Source organism: Pan troglodytes, chromosome 2, assembly GCF_028858775.2.
Source record: "Pan troglodytes isolate AG18354 chromosome 2, NHGRI_mPanTro3-v2.0_pri, whole genome shotgun sequence".
In the NCBI taxonomy this organism is placed as follows: Eukaryota; Metazoa; Chordata; class Mammalia; order Primates; family Hominidae; genus Pan; species Pan troglodytes.
The window spans coordinates 19,306,439-19,323,505 of record NC_086015.1 but is presented as its reverse complement, the minus strand read 5'-3'; the positions used below and the strand labels follow the sequence as shown (position 1 = coordinate 19,323,505).

Below are 17,067 nucleotides of genomic sequence, written 5' to 3'. Positions count from 1 at the left end.
GTTAGTATTCCCAGTGACCTTAAATAAACCAGCAACGATAAAGGCAAGATGGACAGTTTTTAGCAATGCTGTGGGCCTTGCCATAGGGAATTCTTCGCCACTTTGCCCATTTCTTAAAAATTTTGTCTGAGAAAAAAATTATGGCATGGCTTCAATGCCTATTAGAAAAAATTAGTGGAGCCTAGAGCCAGAGGTACTACAATAATTAGACTGTTGCTTTGTAATTCAGGGTGGTAGGGTTCTAAAGCTCCTTGGGCTACTCCAGATAGATGTGCTGTTTTCTTTCCCTGCTACTGGTTTTGCTGGGTCTTCTCTGGGGAAAGAGAGTCCTGGTATTGCATTTATTTGATAGAAATTAAATCTGCTTCCCCACTTGGAACTTGTTAAAACCACAGTTCAATGTTATGAAACTTCGGGTCAAAAAAGCATAGGAGGCTGGGCGCAGTGGCTCACGCCCATAATCCCAGTAGTTTGGGAGGCCGAGGCCAGCAGATGGCTTGAGGCTAGGAATTTGGGACCAGCTTGGCTAACGTGGCGAAACCCTATCTCTACTAAAATACAAAAAAGAAAAAGTAGTAGCCAGGTATTGCAGTGCATGCCTGTAATCCCAGCTACTTGGGAGGCTGAGGCACAAGAATCGTTTGAACCTGGGAGGTGGAGGTTGTAGTGAGCCAAGGTCATGCCACTGCGCTCCAGCCTGGGTGACAAAGCGAGACTCTTGTCTTAAAAAAAACAAAAACAAAAACATAGGAAAGCTTTTTTTTTTTTTTGGAGCTGACAGAAACTAAACTACATAGCTGCATAGCATATGATGGTGGAAAGTGTGGGCTTTGGAGCTCAGAGCTGGATTTGAATTCTCTCTCTGCCTCTTAATGTGCCGTACAGTCTTGGTAAGTTATATCAGCTTATCTGGGTTTAATTTCCTTCTAAAATGTGAAGGGCAATACCTGTCTTACCAGGGCTGTTAAGGGTTAAATATGGTGATGTTCGTTAAGTGTCTGGCATGGTACCTGGCATATATGTCCAACAAATGTTGATCCTTTCCTCCTCCAGCCCCTTAGCCAGTTATTAAATAATGGCACCTAAGTAAAAATAACCACTATTTTGTGAAAGGTTATTATATGCTAAGTTTTGTGCTCAGTGGCTACTATAGTTTATCCTATTCATTCTCACAACAGTCCTTCAGAATGTTGATGAGAAAGGGAGGCACTGAGTGAATCAGTCAGTTCTCTCAGGTCACACAGCCAGGGAGTGGTAGAGCCAGGATGTATAATGAATCCAGAAATCTGAGGCTGGAGCCCATACCCTTAAATAGTTTGTGTTCGGAGGCATAGCAGATGCATATTCTGAGACCCCCACTGAGGCTGCTTAGATGAAAGAATGCTGTCTAGGACTTAGGGGACCAGGTTTTCAATCTTTGCCCTGATATTAATCAGGTATAGATCCTTGGGAGAGGATCTTTATCTCCCGAGATTTCAGTCACTTCATCAGTGAAATGGGAGCATCTAAACTAAAAGATGGGCACACTTTTTTCCAGCCCTGATATTGTTTGACTGGGATCTGCATTCTGATCTAGCCACATGTTGAATAAATTTTGAACCACCTTTGTTCTTGACAGCTGGAGAAATACAAAAGCTCTGTAGTCAATCTATGCTGTAATAGACTTAAAATTTTATTTTTGTTGAAACAATACTTGAATATAGTTTTTTTAAAAGAGCCCCTGATAAGTTATAATGAAAAATGAAAGTCCTCTACCTCACTCCCCCGCACCCCTAGTTCTATTCCGATGAAATGATGTTTTTAGTTGTTCCTTCTGGTCACATCTCCTGTGTCTCTAAAGTTACAGCCATTGACTTTGACTTTGGCTCTTTTGCATCCTGTGCTCTCCTTTCTTAACATTTTGATTAGCTGAAGGCAGGAGGGAGGTTATCCAAAAGCCAGCAGAAGTCAGCCAGCCAGCCTGCCTGGAATGCTGTGGTGGGTGGATGTGTGATTCCTGTGCAGGCTACACTAACTGATCTCTAGAGCTTTCTGAGGCTAGGCCATGAACTCGCCATATCGCCCTGATTCTAAGACTTGTGCTAATTATAAAGTGGACCTTATATTTCATAACAGCTTGGGTGGTGGTTGAAACATCAGCCCAAATAAACATGCACATCAGTGGTGTAATCTGTCTGAAATCTAATGATTGTGAATTTTTGAAGAAAATCGTAGGTCTTGCAGTTGAGGAAATATGTGAAGCCTCCTGGCATAAACATGGAAATAGTGCTTTTGTGGTTGAATTCAGTAAAACACAGCTGTTTCAGCATTTCTATATCCTCTTACACAAAGAATCCTGTGGATTTAAGAACATGTGTTTGGCCATAAATGAAAAAGCACTGGGTCCCCCAGTCTTTCTAGCTGTGTGCATGAGCACGTTCTTGCTTATGTGCATGCAGGGTTGTTATGTAACTTCAGTCCATCCTCTCGGGCCTTGTAGGACTGACCCCTGTGCTTGCTGTCACGTTTAAAGGGCTCATGAGGTTTTTCTTTTGTTCATGGTGCTTTGTATCTTGGGCTTTTTTTTTTTCCATTTCATAGCAGATGAGTAATGTGTCCACATCATATCATAAAAAAATTCGAGGATGGCATATCTCACACATGCACTTGAATACCCAGTCATCACACTTACGAACTACAAAAGAATCTACCTTGGGCTATTTTAAACATTTTTTTGTAATTGGTTCAATTCCATTCTGTTGCCTATGTAACATCAACAAAAAAGATGAACTGAAAGCAAGTCTTGGCTGGGCATGTGGTTCACACCTGTAATCCCAGCACTTTGGGAGGCCGAGGCCAGCGGATCACGAGGTCAAGAGTTCGAGACCAGCCTGACCAACATGGTGAAACCCCGTCTCTGCTAAAAATACAAAAATTAGCTGAGTGTGGTCATGGGCGCCTGTAATCCCAGCTACTCAGGAGGCTGAGGCAGGAGAATCACTTGAACCCAGGAGGCGGAGGTTGCAGTGAGCCAAGATCGTGCCACTGTACTCCAGCCTGGGTGACAAAGCGAGACTCCGTCTCAAAAAAAAAAAAAAAAAAGCGAGTCTTTTCCAAATAACATTCTACAAAATAACTGGCTCATATTGTTTAAAAATTGAGGCTATGAAAGACAAAGACAAAGTTCCAGATGAAAGAGTGTTAGATAACAAAATGCCAAGTATGACTGTTAGATTGGATCTTGGACCAGGAAAACCATTTTTGCCCTTTATTATAAAAGAAATTAGTGGGACAATTGATGCAATTTGGAGAAAGTTGTAGACCAGATTAATGGCATTGTACCAATGTTAATTTTCTGACTTTGATTATTATACTCTGGTTATATAAGTGGATGGCCTCATCTTTAGGAAATATGCACCTGAAATATTTCAGGGTAAAGGGGCATGGTGTCTGCATCTTTCCCTCATTTTTTCCAAGTTTGAAATTATTTTAAACTAAAAAGTTAAAGAGCCTTTTGCCCTAACTCAGCCTCCAAATAGCAGCACTTCCCTTTGGTTATGGAATCTTGACACAGGCCAAGGATTGAAAGGAGGGCTGCAATGTTCTAGGAGGTGGAACTGGGTGCTCACCTGCTTGTTTGGAAACACTTCATAGTTAGATCAGAGTTCTAAACCAGACCCTTTCTGTCTAGGAGGGAATTCGTTCTACTTAGGCCTTAAAAGGGTCCAAGACCCTTGTTAACCTCAGAGGAGGGAAACTTGAAGGAGAAAACCATGATGACCCTTATATTTTCTTACTTTGTCTCTGTCCTCTTAGTGAAAGGAACCTCTTGGTGGTTCAGATAAGGACAGGCAGTGTGATGCCTTGGAAAGGGTTGGAGTGAAGAAATAGGATCTGGCCTAAAAGCTGTTGAATGCACAGGGCTTGCCCAGAGGGTCTGGAGCTGCGCGATGCCCAAGCTGGGATTAGACTATTCTGCATTTTGTCCCACAACCCACTCAAATAGCTTAAATTAAAGGGAGGATTTTCTGAAAGGTTGTAGGAGTCTCATGGAACTCAAGGGAGGGGAAGTGTCACTGGCTCTGATGTGTATGGAAACCACATGTTTCAGTTGGCCCTGGCAGTCTTGGTGGATGCCTGTGGTCCCAGCACAGTTATTAATAGTGCCTCTCCTTATTCTCAAAAGTGTCCTGTTTGATTGATACATCATATGACTGTGTTGTGACAGGATTAGAATCAGGAACCCGGGCCATCTCTCACTGCCCCTCCCATGCCACCTCATGGTTCTCTCCACATTTGCTTCTTTCTGTCTCTCACCTCTGTTTTTGTCTGTCTCTCCCTCCTCTGGTTTCCTCTGTTCTGATTCCTAAGAGAGGGAGTCTTGTATTGGAAACACGGTGGCAAGTCCTCACAGAAGGAAGTAGCAGGTCTGGCTGACACTCTGAGGGGCCCCTACTCCTGAAGTTGGTCAGGGCCTGAGATGGGAAAAGAAAAGGACTCAGGGGAAGGGGAATTAGGTCCCTGGTTTCCAGCAGTGATCTTGAAGTTCTCCCCAACTTGAAGATCCTAGTATATTCTTCCTATTCCATTCCTTTCCATTTGTATTTGTCACCTTGGGGCTGTTTCACCTGGGTCTTCTAGTTGGATGACACCAACTGCTGTGGAATTGGGCCTATGCCATGAGCAGGAGTGTTGTGGCTGGCTCCAGCTCCCTGGTGGTCTTCATCCATACCCCTGCTGTCTACCTCTGCTTCTTCCTGGCTCCTACACCCTCCTGCCTCGGCCTTTCTGGTTTGGCTCCCTTGGTCCCTGACTCTGCCCTGGTGTACTCTTTGTGCTTCTATCTCTGCTGCAGAATTCTTAAGGTAGAATCAGCTTGCTCTGGCCCTCAGGGCTATGAAAGCCCCTCCCAGCAGGAGCTGGGACTGAGAAGAAAAACCAGACAGAGGCAGGAGGGAAGGCATCCCGAGGCCCCCAAAAAGCATGGCAGGATCTCTCAAAGCAGAGAAGGATCTAGGGCTAGGCCTGTGCTGTGCAATAGGGCAGCCACTAGCCACACGCAGCTATTTAAATTATCATTAAGTCTTTTGAACCTGGGAGGCAGAGGTTGCAGTGAGCCGAGATCGCGCCACTGCACTCCAGCCCTGGCGACAGAGTGAGACTCCATCCCAAAAAACAATTTAAAAAAATCACTAAGTTAATTAAGTTTTAATTTTTTGAGACAGAGTCTCGCTCTGTCACCCAGGCTGGAGTGCAGTGGGACGATCCTGGCTCACTGCAGCCTTGACCGCCTAGGCTCAAGCAATCCCCCTGCCTCAGCCTCCCATGTAGTTGGGACTATAGGCATGCACTGCCACACCAGGTTAATTTTTGTGTTTTTAGCAGAGATGGGGTTTCATTATGTTGCCCAGCCTGGTCTCAAACTCTTGAACTCAGGAGATCCTCCCACCGTGGCCTCCCAAAGTGCTGGGATTACAGGTGTAAGCCACCGTGCCTGGCCCCTTGAAGTTAAGTAAAATACAAAACTCAGTTGCACCAGCCACATTTCCAGTGTTTGCTTGGCCACAAGTGGCTGTGGCTTCTGTGTTGGATAGCACAGATGTAGCACATGTCATCGTCACAGAAGTTCCGTCAGCCAGCACTGGAGAGCACTTGCTCCCTTTTCACCCAAGCGCTATTTAAAGTGGTTTCTTTGTGTGTTCTAGTAGCTGCCACAAGTGCTCTTAGAGAATAGATTGGATGGGTGAAAAGAAAGCATGATTTGTATTAGGTTGGTGCAAAAGTAATTGTGGTTTTTGCCATTAAAAGTGTTAGTGAATGGAACATTTCAGGTGCCTTTACCACTGGCCAGTAAGTCGGGATGTTTTTATAGTGCCTTTTATCATAGAATTCTAGTATGTTCCTGCTAATGGAGACTTTCCTATCATTCTAGGGCTGGATTTCCCTAACTCCAGTTATTCTGCTGCTGCCGCCATCATTTTTGCCACATCCTAGGACTGCATGTGCTATTTATTCCACGTTGTCTTTTAAATTGGTTCATGTTTTTACTTCAGGTTTTTTTTGAGACATTTCGCTCTTGTTGCCCAGGCTGGAGTGCAATGGCATGATCTCGGCTTATGCAACCTCTGCCTCCCAGGTTCAAATGATTCTCCTGCTTCAGCCTCACAAGTAGCTGGGATTACAGGTGCCTGCTACCATGCCCGGCTATTTTTTTATTTTTTTATTTTTATTATTTTTTAGTAGAGACTGGGTTTCACTATGTTGGCCAGCCTGGTCTTAAACTCCTGACCTCAGGTGATCCACCCGCCTTGGCCTCCCAAAGTGCTGGGATTACAGGCGTGAGCCACTGTGCCCAGCCTTACTTCAGTTTGAAAAGGAAATAGCCTTATTATAAATGGAAAACCATCAAAGGAAAATACATTTTTTAAGCAGGTGTTTTTTAAAGAATAATATATATATATAGGAAGTGCCCACCTTGTCAGGGTACAGCTTATGACTTTCAGAGTAATGTTATGTTGTTTCTGGTGGATTGTTTTCCTTATCAAATTCTAGCAGATTCCCCTCTTTATGGAAGGCTCTGAGCCTGGATTAGCTTCCCTTTTCTTTAAGAAAGAGATTAACAAACGTATACAGGTGCTGAAGACATTGTGGTACCAAATGGAGTCTTTCTCCCTGACAAAATCAGAAGCATTTAAAAAAGATCTGAGAAGCAACAACTGCTTCATTCTTATTGAAAGTACACTCTTGTCTTTGGTTCAAGAGGGGTCTATGTAGAGCAGGCCTGAGGGCAGGTGGCATGCAGCACACTGGAGATTTTTTGGCTGCAGATCCCCCTTCACATTCTTGGTAATCACTGAGTACCCCAGAGAGCTTTGTTTTTGTGGATAATATTAATATTTGCCATATAAAAATCAAAAGACATTTATTTCTAAGGTCTATATTCATTAAAATGACAATCAGCCTATTACATGTTAACAAAAATAATATATTTTATGGAAAAGGACTATTTTTCCAAACAGAAAATTCAATGAAAGAGTAATTGTCATACATGCTTTCGCAAGTCTTTTTAATGTCTGACTTAATAGAAGAGCTGGATTCTCTCACCTACTTCTGCATTTCATGTCATTTCTTGCCGTGTCACCTGTCAGGTAGCTTCTGGAAAACTCTACTGAACACTCAGAATGAGAGTGAAAATGGCAAGTCTTTATTAATGAAAATGGCTTCCATCTTGCAGACTCCTTGAAAAGGTTTCCAGGTGCCCCACCCCCACCCCCACCAGTGGTTTCGCCAGACCACACTCTGAGAACCACTGGTGAAGTGACTGGCACACTGGACTAGAAGACTGAAGATGGCTGGTTGCAGTGGCTCACGCCTGTAATCACAACAGTTTGGGAGGCCGAGGCAGGAGAATCGCTTGAGCCCAGGAGTTTGAGACCAGCCTGGGCAACACAGACCTCATCTCTACAAAAAATTTAAAAATTAGCTGGGTGTGGTCATACGTGCCTCTAGTCCCGGCTACTTGGGAGGCTGAGGTAGGGGCATTGCTTGAGCCCAGGAGGTGGAGGCTGCAGTGAGCCATGATTGCGACACTGCATCCAGCTTGGGTAACAGAGAGAGATCCTGTCTCAAAAAACAAAAAACAAAAAATACTGAAGATGTCTGCTTTCATCTAACACTTGACACTTGATAGTCCTGTGACTTTATGCAAAGACATTAGGTCACCTGGAACTCCAAGGCTCCAGTTTTCTTTTGTTTTTCTTTTTTTGAGACAGAGTATCTGTCACCCAGGCTGGAGTGCAGTGGCGTGATCTCAGCTCACTGCAACCTCCACTTCCTGGGTTCAGGCAATTCTCCTGCCTCAGCCTCCCGAGTAGCTGGGATTACAGGCACCTACCATGCCCGACTAATTTTTGTGTTTTTAGTAGAGATGGGGTTTTGCCATGTTGGCCAGGCTGGTCTCGAACTCCTGACCTCAGGTGATCTGCCTGTAGCCTCCCAAAGTGCTGGGATTACAGGAGTGAGCCACCGCACCTGGCCTCCAGTTTTCTTATCTGTAAACTCGGGATGGAAATTCTGGCTGAGCCTGTTTTACAGGGTTGTTGTGTGTCTCAGATAATGCCTGCGAAACCTCTTTCTGCCAACTGAAAGTGGTATACTTGTAAATGGCATTAGTAAGGATCTTTTGAAGTTTGGTGTCGTCTCTAACATGTAGGACAGTTATTTTTAAAACATCACCATCCCATCTTTATCTCACTTAATTCTGGGGACACCTGTGAAGAGGAAAAGCCAGGATTCTCAGTTTCCAGGCAAGGTAATTGAGGTGAGCAGGTGAGCGATTGGCCAGAAAACAGGGACTCATCCTGTGTGCTGCATGTTCAACCTGCATGCTGCTTCCACTGTATACTGGTGCTGGCTGGTGTGGTTTAGCTTGAGCTCTTATCTGACACAAGGCTGTTTGACACACTGACACAGTCAAACAGGGAGACTCTACCACCCCCAGCAATTCTTTGCTTGAATAAATTACCTTCAGTCTGAGTCACCTAATGGATGAAACACAATTTTCACATTTGAAGAGCTGAGGCCTCCTCCAAGCAGAGGGAACTGTTTAAGAACTCTTTCAAGTGCTGATCTAAAAACTCCCTTGGTAAACAGCCCTGGGATGGTAAACGGATTCTTTTTCTTGACTGGTGGAAGATCTGCTTGCTCTCTCAGATAAGTTTGTACTTTTGAGCCACTCCCCTCCATGGCTCATTTTCTGCAGGGAAAGCAGTCAGCTTACTCTCCTCCCTGGACATTCCTGAAGCCACCCCCACTCTGATCTTGGAAAACACATTTGCTTGTAATTGCAGGAGACAAAGAATCACAGTCAAGTCTTTTCTTTAAGAAACAAGACAGAAAGTCTAAGTTCAATTGTGGCAAGGTGGTTTTAAGATGTATTTAAAGAAATGCTTTATAAAAGCTAGGTTGAACTAAATTCCACAGACTCTGCTCCTTATACACATGGCTTTATTGTCAGGCTCTCCCCTCATGATGCCAGGATGGCTGCTGTCTGCTGCAGGCTTTCATTCCATCCTCTTAAACATCTCAAGTGGAAGAAATTTCCTCTAACAGTTGCAGAAAGTTCCCAAAATGAAGTCTCATTGGTTATGATGGGTCATGTCTATCGCCCCTGCTCATAGAACAATCACTGTGGCTAGGAGTATGACTGTGGCCAGAGCCTGTCACATCACTAGGGACTGAGAGGTGGGGGTGAGGACCAAGGAATATTAGGGCTGTAACGCTGGGGAGACAGGAAAGATTTTGATTTGTGGCCTCTCATACCTCAATACTTTTGGGAACTGTTACCCAAGTAGCTGTGATCCTCAGTGGAATGGAAACAACTGGGTGGGCTTTTTCTTATGGGGGGGGTGGAGCAGGGAAGACTGGCTTTGTGTTCAGTTTCAATGCATCTTTGATGAATAGGCTTGTTGGTGGTTGGAAGTCAGCCAGTCATGCATCATTCCTGGCAGCACAGCCTCATTTATAGAAGGAAACGCTGATGTCAAATCAAGTCTTCTGGGTTTAATACCCTTTGATGGTCACACACTTAGTACAGATAGTCACAAAAAGGGCATCAAGTCAGACTGGCAGGCCCTGAACCTGCCCATCAGAATCACCTGAGGAGTCTTTTAACATACTCTGCACCCAGGTAACAATTTTGTAAAACCTAAATTTGATCAGGTCATGCCCCTGCTTAGAAAAATCTATGATATTTTACAGTTGAAAACAAAAAAGCAGGCATGGTGTTGTACACCTGTAGTCCCAGCTACTTGGAAAGGGCAGGAGGATCCCTTGAGCCCAGGAGTTTGAGGCCACAGTGTGATATGATCATGCCTGTGAATAGCCACCATACTCCAGCCTGGGCATCATAGCAAGACTCTGTCTCTTAAGAAAACAAAAACCCCATCGATTCTCGGCCTTTTGGCTAAGATCAAGTGAAAACAAAAACCCAAAAAACCCCCAAAAACAAAAACACAAAATCAAACAAAAAGCCCTATACTATCCCATTCTCCCACCCTACCCCTGTTTTTTTCTCCCCTAGACAGTTAACTATATTAGTTTAATGTATTTTAGCTGATGGAGGTATTTATTTCTATGACCAAGTAGTATGTATTGTGTGACTACTTCTTGATTTTTTTCATTTGAGTGACTATCTGTGGACATCCTGCTATGGAAGATGAGGTTTTGTCTCTTTTCACCCTCTGTCCTGTACTTTTCCCATCTGCTGTCTTCTCAGCAGAATCCATTGTGGTCAGTATTTGATTACTTTATTGCAGCTAGGTAAGTGCTATTCACAGTTGAGCCATCTAGTAAACTATGATTATGTTTCCTTTTTGTGGTAGAATGCATTCTTTAATTATTTCTGACAAAGGGTGCATTGGAAATAAATTACTTGAGACTTAAGGAACCCTATGGGAAGAAAACCCACCACATAGAACTAGGTTAAAAGGTTTGATTTTGAGATGTGATTTATGGCCAAAGGAAGAGAAATGGCAAGTAGAGAATAGCAGAGGGAGACAGAATTTCAGTGATAAACTAGCACCAGAAAATCTTCTGCAAAGAAAGAAACAAGAAATAATCTCCCCTTCTCCCCACCGTGCCATGCCCTCCCATTGTTCATGGGATTGAGTTCAGATGCCTTTATAATGGCCCAGGAGGCGTCCTTGCTCCAGCCCCTACCAGGCCAGCCCGTCCGTCCATTCTCTATCTGGTGGAATCCTCTTTCTTCATGTCTGACTTGGGTTGGGTGGCCTTCTCAGCCGTGTGTCTGTTGCTCAATGTGTGTAAGTAGTCTTAGCACTGCTTGAGTTTAATTGTTGGCTCTGCCATTTCCCAGCTCTGTGACCATGGGCAAGTTACCTTTCTTTTCCTTGCCTCTATTTCCTCCTTTATAAAATGTGAATAACAACAATAGCACCTACCTGTTAGGATTGTTAGCGATTGCACAAATTGGTGGGGTTAAAGCACTGACAGTAGTGCCTGCCACATAGCAGTCAGTCAGTCTGTGCCCTGTATCCATCCTTCTTTCTCCACAAAGGCAGCGTTGGTGGGTTGTATTCACCAGTGCCCCAGAGAGCTCTCAGCAAATCAGATATCTTTAGCAGCTGGGCAGGGAACCTGAATGAGTGATTCAGACACCAGAGTGATAGGGACTGGAGAGGAGGGTAACCCCTGCCTAAGGGTGCACCTTCTGCTCTGCTTCTAGCTATTTTTTTTCTTTAAATGAAAAGTTTGAGAATTCATTTTTTTTTTAATGTGAATTTTCCCTGACGTTTACTACATAGCATACCAGCCAAATGTACTAAGCTTATTGGCCCGTAGGCCACTGCTTTGGGGCTCAATTCTCATTTAACAGAGTAGGCCTGGGGGATGATGTGACCGGCTGTAGGCCACACGCTAACCGATCTGGCCCTCCGTTTTCTCACTGGTGTGAATGTGGACAGCACTGGCACTGGCCACCACCAGGGAGGTGACCGTGAGGATGTGGTCATGCATGCGAGTGCATCTTGCAGAGCGGCTGCCTGCACAGTGTGTTATTATGTCCACCGTGTCAGCTGCCCTCGCCTCTGGGAAACTCCCTGGGTGGTTTTTAATAGGGTCTCAGGGTCTCTTTTTATACCAGGAGGAAAAAAATTGTATGCATTTATTGAGCACTGACTGTGTGCCCAGAAATTGTTAAATGTTTTACATTTGTATTCTCCTTGATTCCTTCTAAGAGCCCTCCCTATGGGATGGAAAGTAACAATTTTATAGGTAATACAAATGGTTCATAGAGAGGGCCCTGATTAGGGCCTTGCAGAAAGAGCTTTAGTCAGCAGTGAATCTGTGTTTCTGATTAAAATCCTGGGCTTTGACAGCATGCTGCTTCCCTCTTATTGGAAGCCAAGTCCTGTAGAAGCTCTGTGGGGCTTCTCTATTCCCTGGGCCCTTCCCCTGGAGAACAAGTCTAGTCTTGTCTTCTGCCTGTAGAAGCTGCAGCAGATGACCCTAAGCCTGGTCTGATAAGGGAGAAGGCAGAGGAAATCAGGATGGTGATGATGGCACAGAACCAGGGGAAAGGGGGCAAAGCCTGTGTTGGACATGGGATCCAGGCTCGGGAGCTGAGGTGCTCCCATGGGAGGTAAAGCTTTTATCCTCATATTTTGGAATGCTGGCGGCGTTTTCAAACCCACTAGCAAGCCCACAGCTTGGGATGATGGAATGAATTAGAACTGATCAGAGCCTCCTTTGCCCCCATGAAACCCCTGCAATTGCATGTTTAGAAATAAAATTTCGGCTGGGTGCCGTGGCTCACACCTGTAATCCCAGCGCTTTGGGAGGCCTAGGCGGGTAGATTACTTAAGGCCAGGAGTTTGAGACCAGGCTGGACAACATGTGAAACCCCATCTCTACTGAAAATACGAAAAAAAATTAGCTTGGCGTGGTGGTGCACACCTGTAATTCCTGCTACTTGGGAGGCTGAGGGACGAGAATTGCTTGAACCCGGGAGGCAGAGGTTACAGTGAGCTGAGATCATGCCACTGCACTCCAGCCTGGATGACAGAGTGAGACTCTGTCTCAAAATAACATAAAATTTTTCTGATAGTTACTTGTGAGGCAGGCCCCTCTAGCCAATGAAACACGTGTTTTACCAGCAGGTGGGTGTTGAGTCTCCAGGCCCATAGCTCATGATCATGTGTTGTTCTTTTGGAGTATCCACTTCCCCTTTCTTTTCTTTTCTTTTGTTTGTGTTTTGAGACAGGGCAGGGTCTATCGTCCAGGCTGGAGTGCAGTGGTGTGATCTTGGCTCACTGCGGCCTCAACCTTCTGGGCTTAAGCGATCTTTCCGCCCTGGCCATAGGCACACGGCACCATGCCCAGCTAGTTTTTTGTTTGTTTGTTTGAGATGGAGTCTCGCTCTGTCTCCCAGGCTGGAGTGCAGTGGCGCGATCTCAGCTCACTGCAAGCTCCGCCTCCCGGGTTCACGCCATTCTCCTGCCTCAGCCTCCCAAGTAGCTGGGACTACAGGTGCCCACCACCACACCTGGCTAATTTTTTTTTGTATTTTTAGTAGAGACGGGGTTTCACCTTGTTAGCCAAGATGGTCTCGATCTCCTGACCTCGTGATCCACCCGTCTCGGCCTCCCAAAGTGCTGGGATTACAGGCATGAGCCACCGTGCCCGGCTGCCATTTCTCTTTTTTTTTTTTTTTTTTTTTTTAAAAAAACTCATGCATGTGTCCTTCCTTCCCCTAGGTGTGGCTTTGTCAGGCAGATGCCTGAGGGAGAGGTAGAGGGGATGTGGGGTTTGAATCACTGACCTGATCCCTTCCAATAGGTCCTCCTAGACCTGGGACTAACTTATTTAATTTTTTTTTTCTCTCCTTATACCTCTTGGATCTGGTTTCTTGACTTTTACAACATGATTAAGCCTTGCACAGTCCTTCTTTGCCTTCCTAACTCCTATCAAGGTCCAAGTTGCTAGTTGCTGTCGCCGGGATGGATGGCCACCCTTATCTCTTGCCATTCTCCACATTCCAGACCTCCGGCCTCTTTCAGTTTCTTGCAAACACCATGCTGTTCCCATTCCTCTCTTATCTGGACACAGGCTCTGCTGCCTGCTTGGGACTCAGTATTTTCCTCCCCTCCCCCAATTTCCTATTCATGCTTTGGACTTCTGTTTAGATAGTACTCCTCTGGAAGTTTCCTGTGACTCTCCCTCTAATACATGGTCTGGCGCCATTCTTCCCTGCTGAGTTCCATGGCGACTGGACCATTCCCACCCTGGCACTGACTTTTCTGGAACGGGCTGTAATACCTACCTCACCCACCAGGCTGTAAGTGCCCTGGAGACAGGGCCATGCCCAAGGCCCAGCACCAGGTCTGGCATGTGGTAAATAAATAAATAAATTTGCACTCAGTGTTTAACATTGACAGCATCATTTGGACTGAAGCTGTCAGAGATGGCTGGACATTCTTCCCCAGAGAGAGGTTTGGTCAGTGTTGAATCCATGTCTCTGATTAAAATCCTGAGCTTTGACAACATGCTGTCCAGAGGTCCTGGACAAAGCTTTTTAATCTATACCATGCTATGCAATATAGTAGTTGCTAGCCATGTTAATTAAAAAATTTTAAATATAATGAATTAATTTTTTTTTTTTTTTGAGACAGTGTCTCACTCTGTCACCCAGGCTGCAGTGCAGTGGCACGATCTCGGCTCACTGCAACCTCTGCCTCCTGATTCAAATGATTGTCCTGCCTCAGCCTCCTGAGTAGCTGGGATTACAGGTGCCCCCCACTATGCCCGGCTAATTTTTGTATTTTCAGTAGAGACGGGCTTAATTTCCAAAGGGTCCATCCTACCGATATCTCCCCCACAGTGCACAACATGTTCTGCACATACACAGTAGGTGCTCAGAAACTTTGCGTTGTTGTTGCTTACTAAGCATTTTTTTTTTTTTTTTTTTTGAGACAGAGTCGTGCTCTGTCACCCAGGCTGGAGTGCAGTGGCATGATCTTGGCTCACCACAAGCTCTGTCTCCTGGGTTCAAGAGATTCTTGTGCCCCAGCCTCCTGAGTGGCTGGGACTGCAGGTACCTGCTACCACGCCTGGCTAATTTTTGTATTTTTAGTAGAGATGGGGTTTTGCCATGTTGGCCAGGCTGGTCTCCAACTCCTGACCTCAAGTGATCGGCCTGCCTCGGCCTCCCAAAGTGCTGGGATTACAGGCGTGAGCTACCACACCCGATCTGATTAAAATTAAATAAACTAAAAACTCCTTTCCTCAGTCACACCGGCCAGTTTTAAGTGCTCAGTAGCCACACGTGGCTGGTGGCCGCCACACTGCACTGTGCAGAGCACAGGACGTTTCCGCCGTGGCAGGAAGCTGTTTTGGGCGGTGCTGCTCTAGACACTGTCTTGTAAAGGTGCTACTTTAGGGGTCTGTATGTTGGGTAAAGTCCTTTGTTGATGTTTCTGTCTAGGTCCAGTAGGTGTTTGCAGATCCCTTCTTAAGCCTCAACTGTGTTTCCTCGGTTTCCCCTGGCTGCAGGATGCTCGTCAGAAGTTCCGCTCTGTTCTGGTTGAAGCAACGGTGAAACTGGATGAACTGGTGAAGAAAATTGGCAAAGCTGTGGAAGACTCCAAGCCGTACTGGGAGGCACGGAGGGTGGCGAGGCAGGTAAGATAGCCCCAGAGATGTCTAGCCTACCTCGAGCCTCACTACCCCTCAGTTTTAAGGGTGCCTTTGACTGTATCACCTGCTGAAGGTTAGAAGCTCGAGTCCAATATGTCTTATCTGCAGTGACCCACCTCCCCGCAATCTGCTTCATTCCAGTGCTCGACACTATTAATAGGGTGTGAGTGCTGGCATTTGGATGACCCTGCAAGTGGGTGCTCCCTGAGTTGGTGCTGAGTGCACTTACGGGGACGTGTCCAGAGGGTGTTCCTCCTCCGCTCCTAATGACAACCTGTCAGACAGCAGTAGGAAGATTCGCTTACTCCCTTGCGTTCGCCTCACTCTTGGGAGTGTTTAGCCTTCTGCTTCTCTTGAAACATCGGTTCTTCTTCTTTTTCTCTCTTTTTTTTTTTTTTCCTTTTTAAGATTTGGCAGGTGAGTTGTTATACACTCCTTAGCGGATTCTGACTTCCGTGGCCATCGTCCTGCTGAAACTTTGGTTCTTTGTCCTGAGAGCCCAAATAAGAAGCAGTGAAACGGAGACCAGAAGGGGAGTGGCGGAGGGGACTGTGATCAGGCGATTGCTGGGGGCTGCGTGGAAATGGGTTCTGGTTTAGGAGTTGGTCTTCCTTTGGCTGCTGTGTGATGTGATGTGCCACCTGTGTCACCTGCAGCCTCTGATAGCCAGGCCCTGTGAATGGGGAAGGTAAAGAGCCCCCAACAGTTACTAGTACCTGCTGTGTGGCAGGCTCTGGGCTGGGGGCTTTATTCACCTTCCTCAGCCTGCTTCGGCTTCCCGATTAGAGAGCTAATGTGAATCACCAACCCTGTGATGCCTCTTGAGATGAGAGTTCAGATTTCCCAAGAAGATCTAAGCAGTTGGTCCAAATTGTAGTTCACTAGCAAATGACCCAGTGCTGTCCCTGTGGTGTGTTTATGACATGATGGAAGATGCTGCCTTCAAAAGTGTCCACTTGTAAGAAGATGTTTAGTGAGGCTGGGCATGGTGGCTCACACCTGTAATCCCAGCACTCTGGGAGGCCGATCACTTGGTGGGCAGATCACTTGAGGTCAGGAGTTCGAGACCAGCCTGGCCAACATGTTGAAACCCCTCTCTTCTAAACATACAAAAATTAGCCGGGTATGGTGGTGGGCGCCTGTAATCCCAGTCACTAGGGAGGCAGAGGCATGAGAATCGCTTGAACCTGGGAGGTGGAGGTTGCAGTGAGCCGAGATCATGCCACTGCACTCCAGCCTGGGCGACAGAGCACAGCTGTGTCTCAGAAAAAAAAAAAAAGAAAAGAAAAGAAAAAATGAGTGAGCAACAACAATGCAAAGTTTCTGAGCACCTACTGTGTATGTGCACAGCGTGTTGTGCACTGTGGGGGAGATATCAGTAGGATGGACCCTTTGGAAATTAAGTCCCAGAAATCTAGGAATATATTAAGATAGACCCATAGAGAATGAGGGCCAGGACTTAACCATTCCTCTTCTTTTTCCTATTTCCATGCACCTCTCATTTCTCTTCAAGGGAGCCCCTTGCTGCTTTGGGAGTTCTACCAAGATCCTACCTGTGTGTTTGGGTTTTATGCTCTGAACCCTGAGCTGAAGTTCCTGGTTGGACCTTGCCAGATATGTTGCCTTTATTCCTAGACAGAGTGGCTGCCTGAAACCCTTCTTTCTTCCCTGGCCTGGTGCATTGGGCTGTATACTTCAAAGTTCTGATTGCTCGTTGGTCTGCACAAGCCCTGAGCAGCAGCCACTCCCTTTCTCCACCTCCAGCTGGGCCCTGCCCAGGCCTCTAGAATTCCCGGGAGAAGAAACCCTTCTCCAAAAAGCACTTTCCAATTCCCACAGATTCCAGCACCCTGAGGCATTCCCCCTCCAAAGTGT

At 45.9% G+C, this 17,067-nt stretch overlaps 1 protein-coding gene and 1 non-coding gene across 6 annotated transcripts in view; one reads left to right on the top strand and one right to left on the bottom strand.

Moving 5' to 3' along the window:
* SH3BP5 (SH3 domain binding protein 5) overlaps positions 1–17,067 on the top strand; it is a 78,355-nt gene that overhangs the window by 13,955 nt on the left and 47,333 nt on the right. For 4 of the 5 annotated variants that reach the window (XM_016940553.3, XM_054681542.2, XM_526142.8 and 1 more), the window contains exon 3: positions 15,049–15,177. In XM_016940553.3, the coding sequence (XP_016796042.1) occupies positions 15,049–15,177 (129 nt within the window). Of the gene's footprint in view, positions 1–14,980; positions 15,178–17,067 lie in introns of all 5 variants that reach the window. The other variant, XM_063805473.1, reaches the window with a different exon arrangement.
* On the bottom strand, positions 2,578–2,686 carry LOC112208867 (small nucleolar RNA U13). The gene has a single exon (XR_002943418.1). It is a non-coding gene; the product is annotated as a small nucleolar RNA U13 (small nucleolar RNA).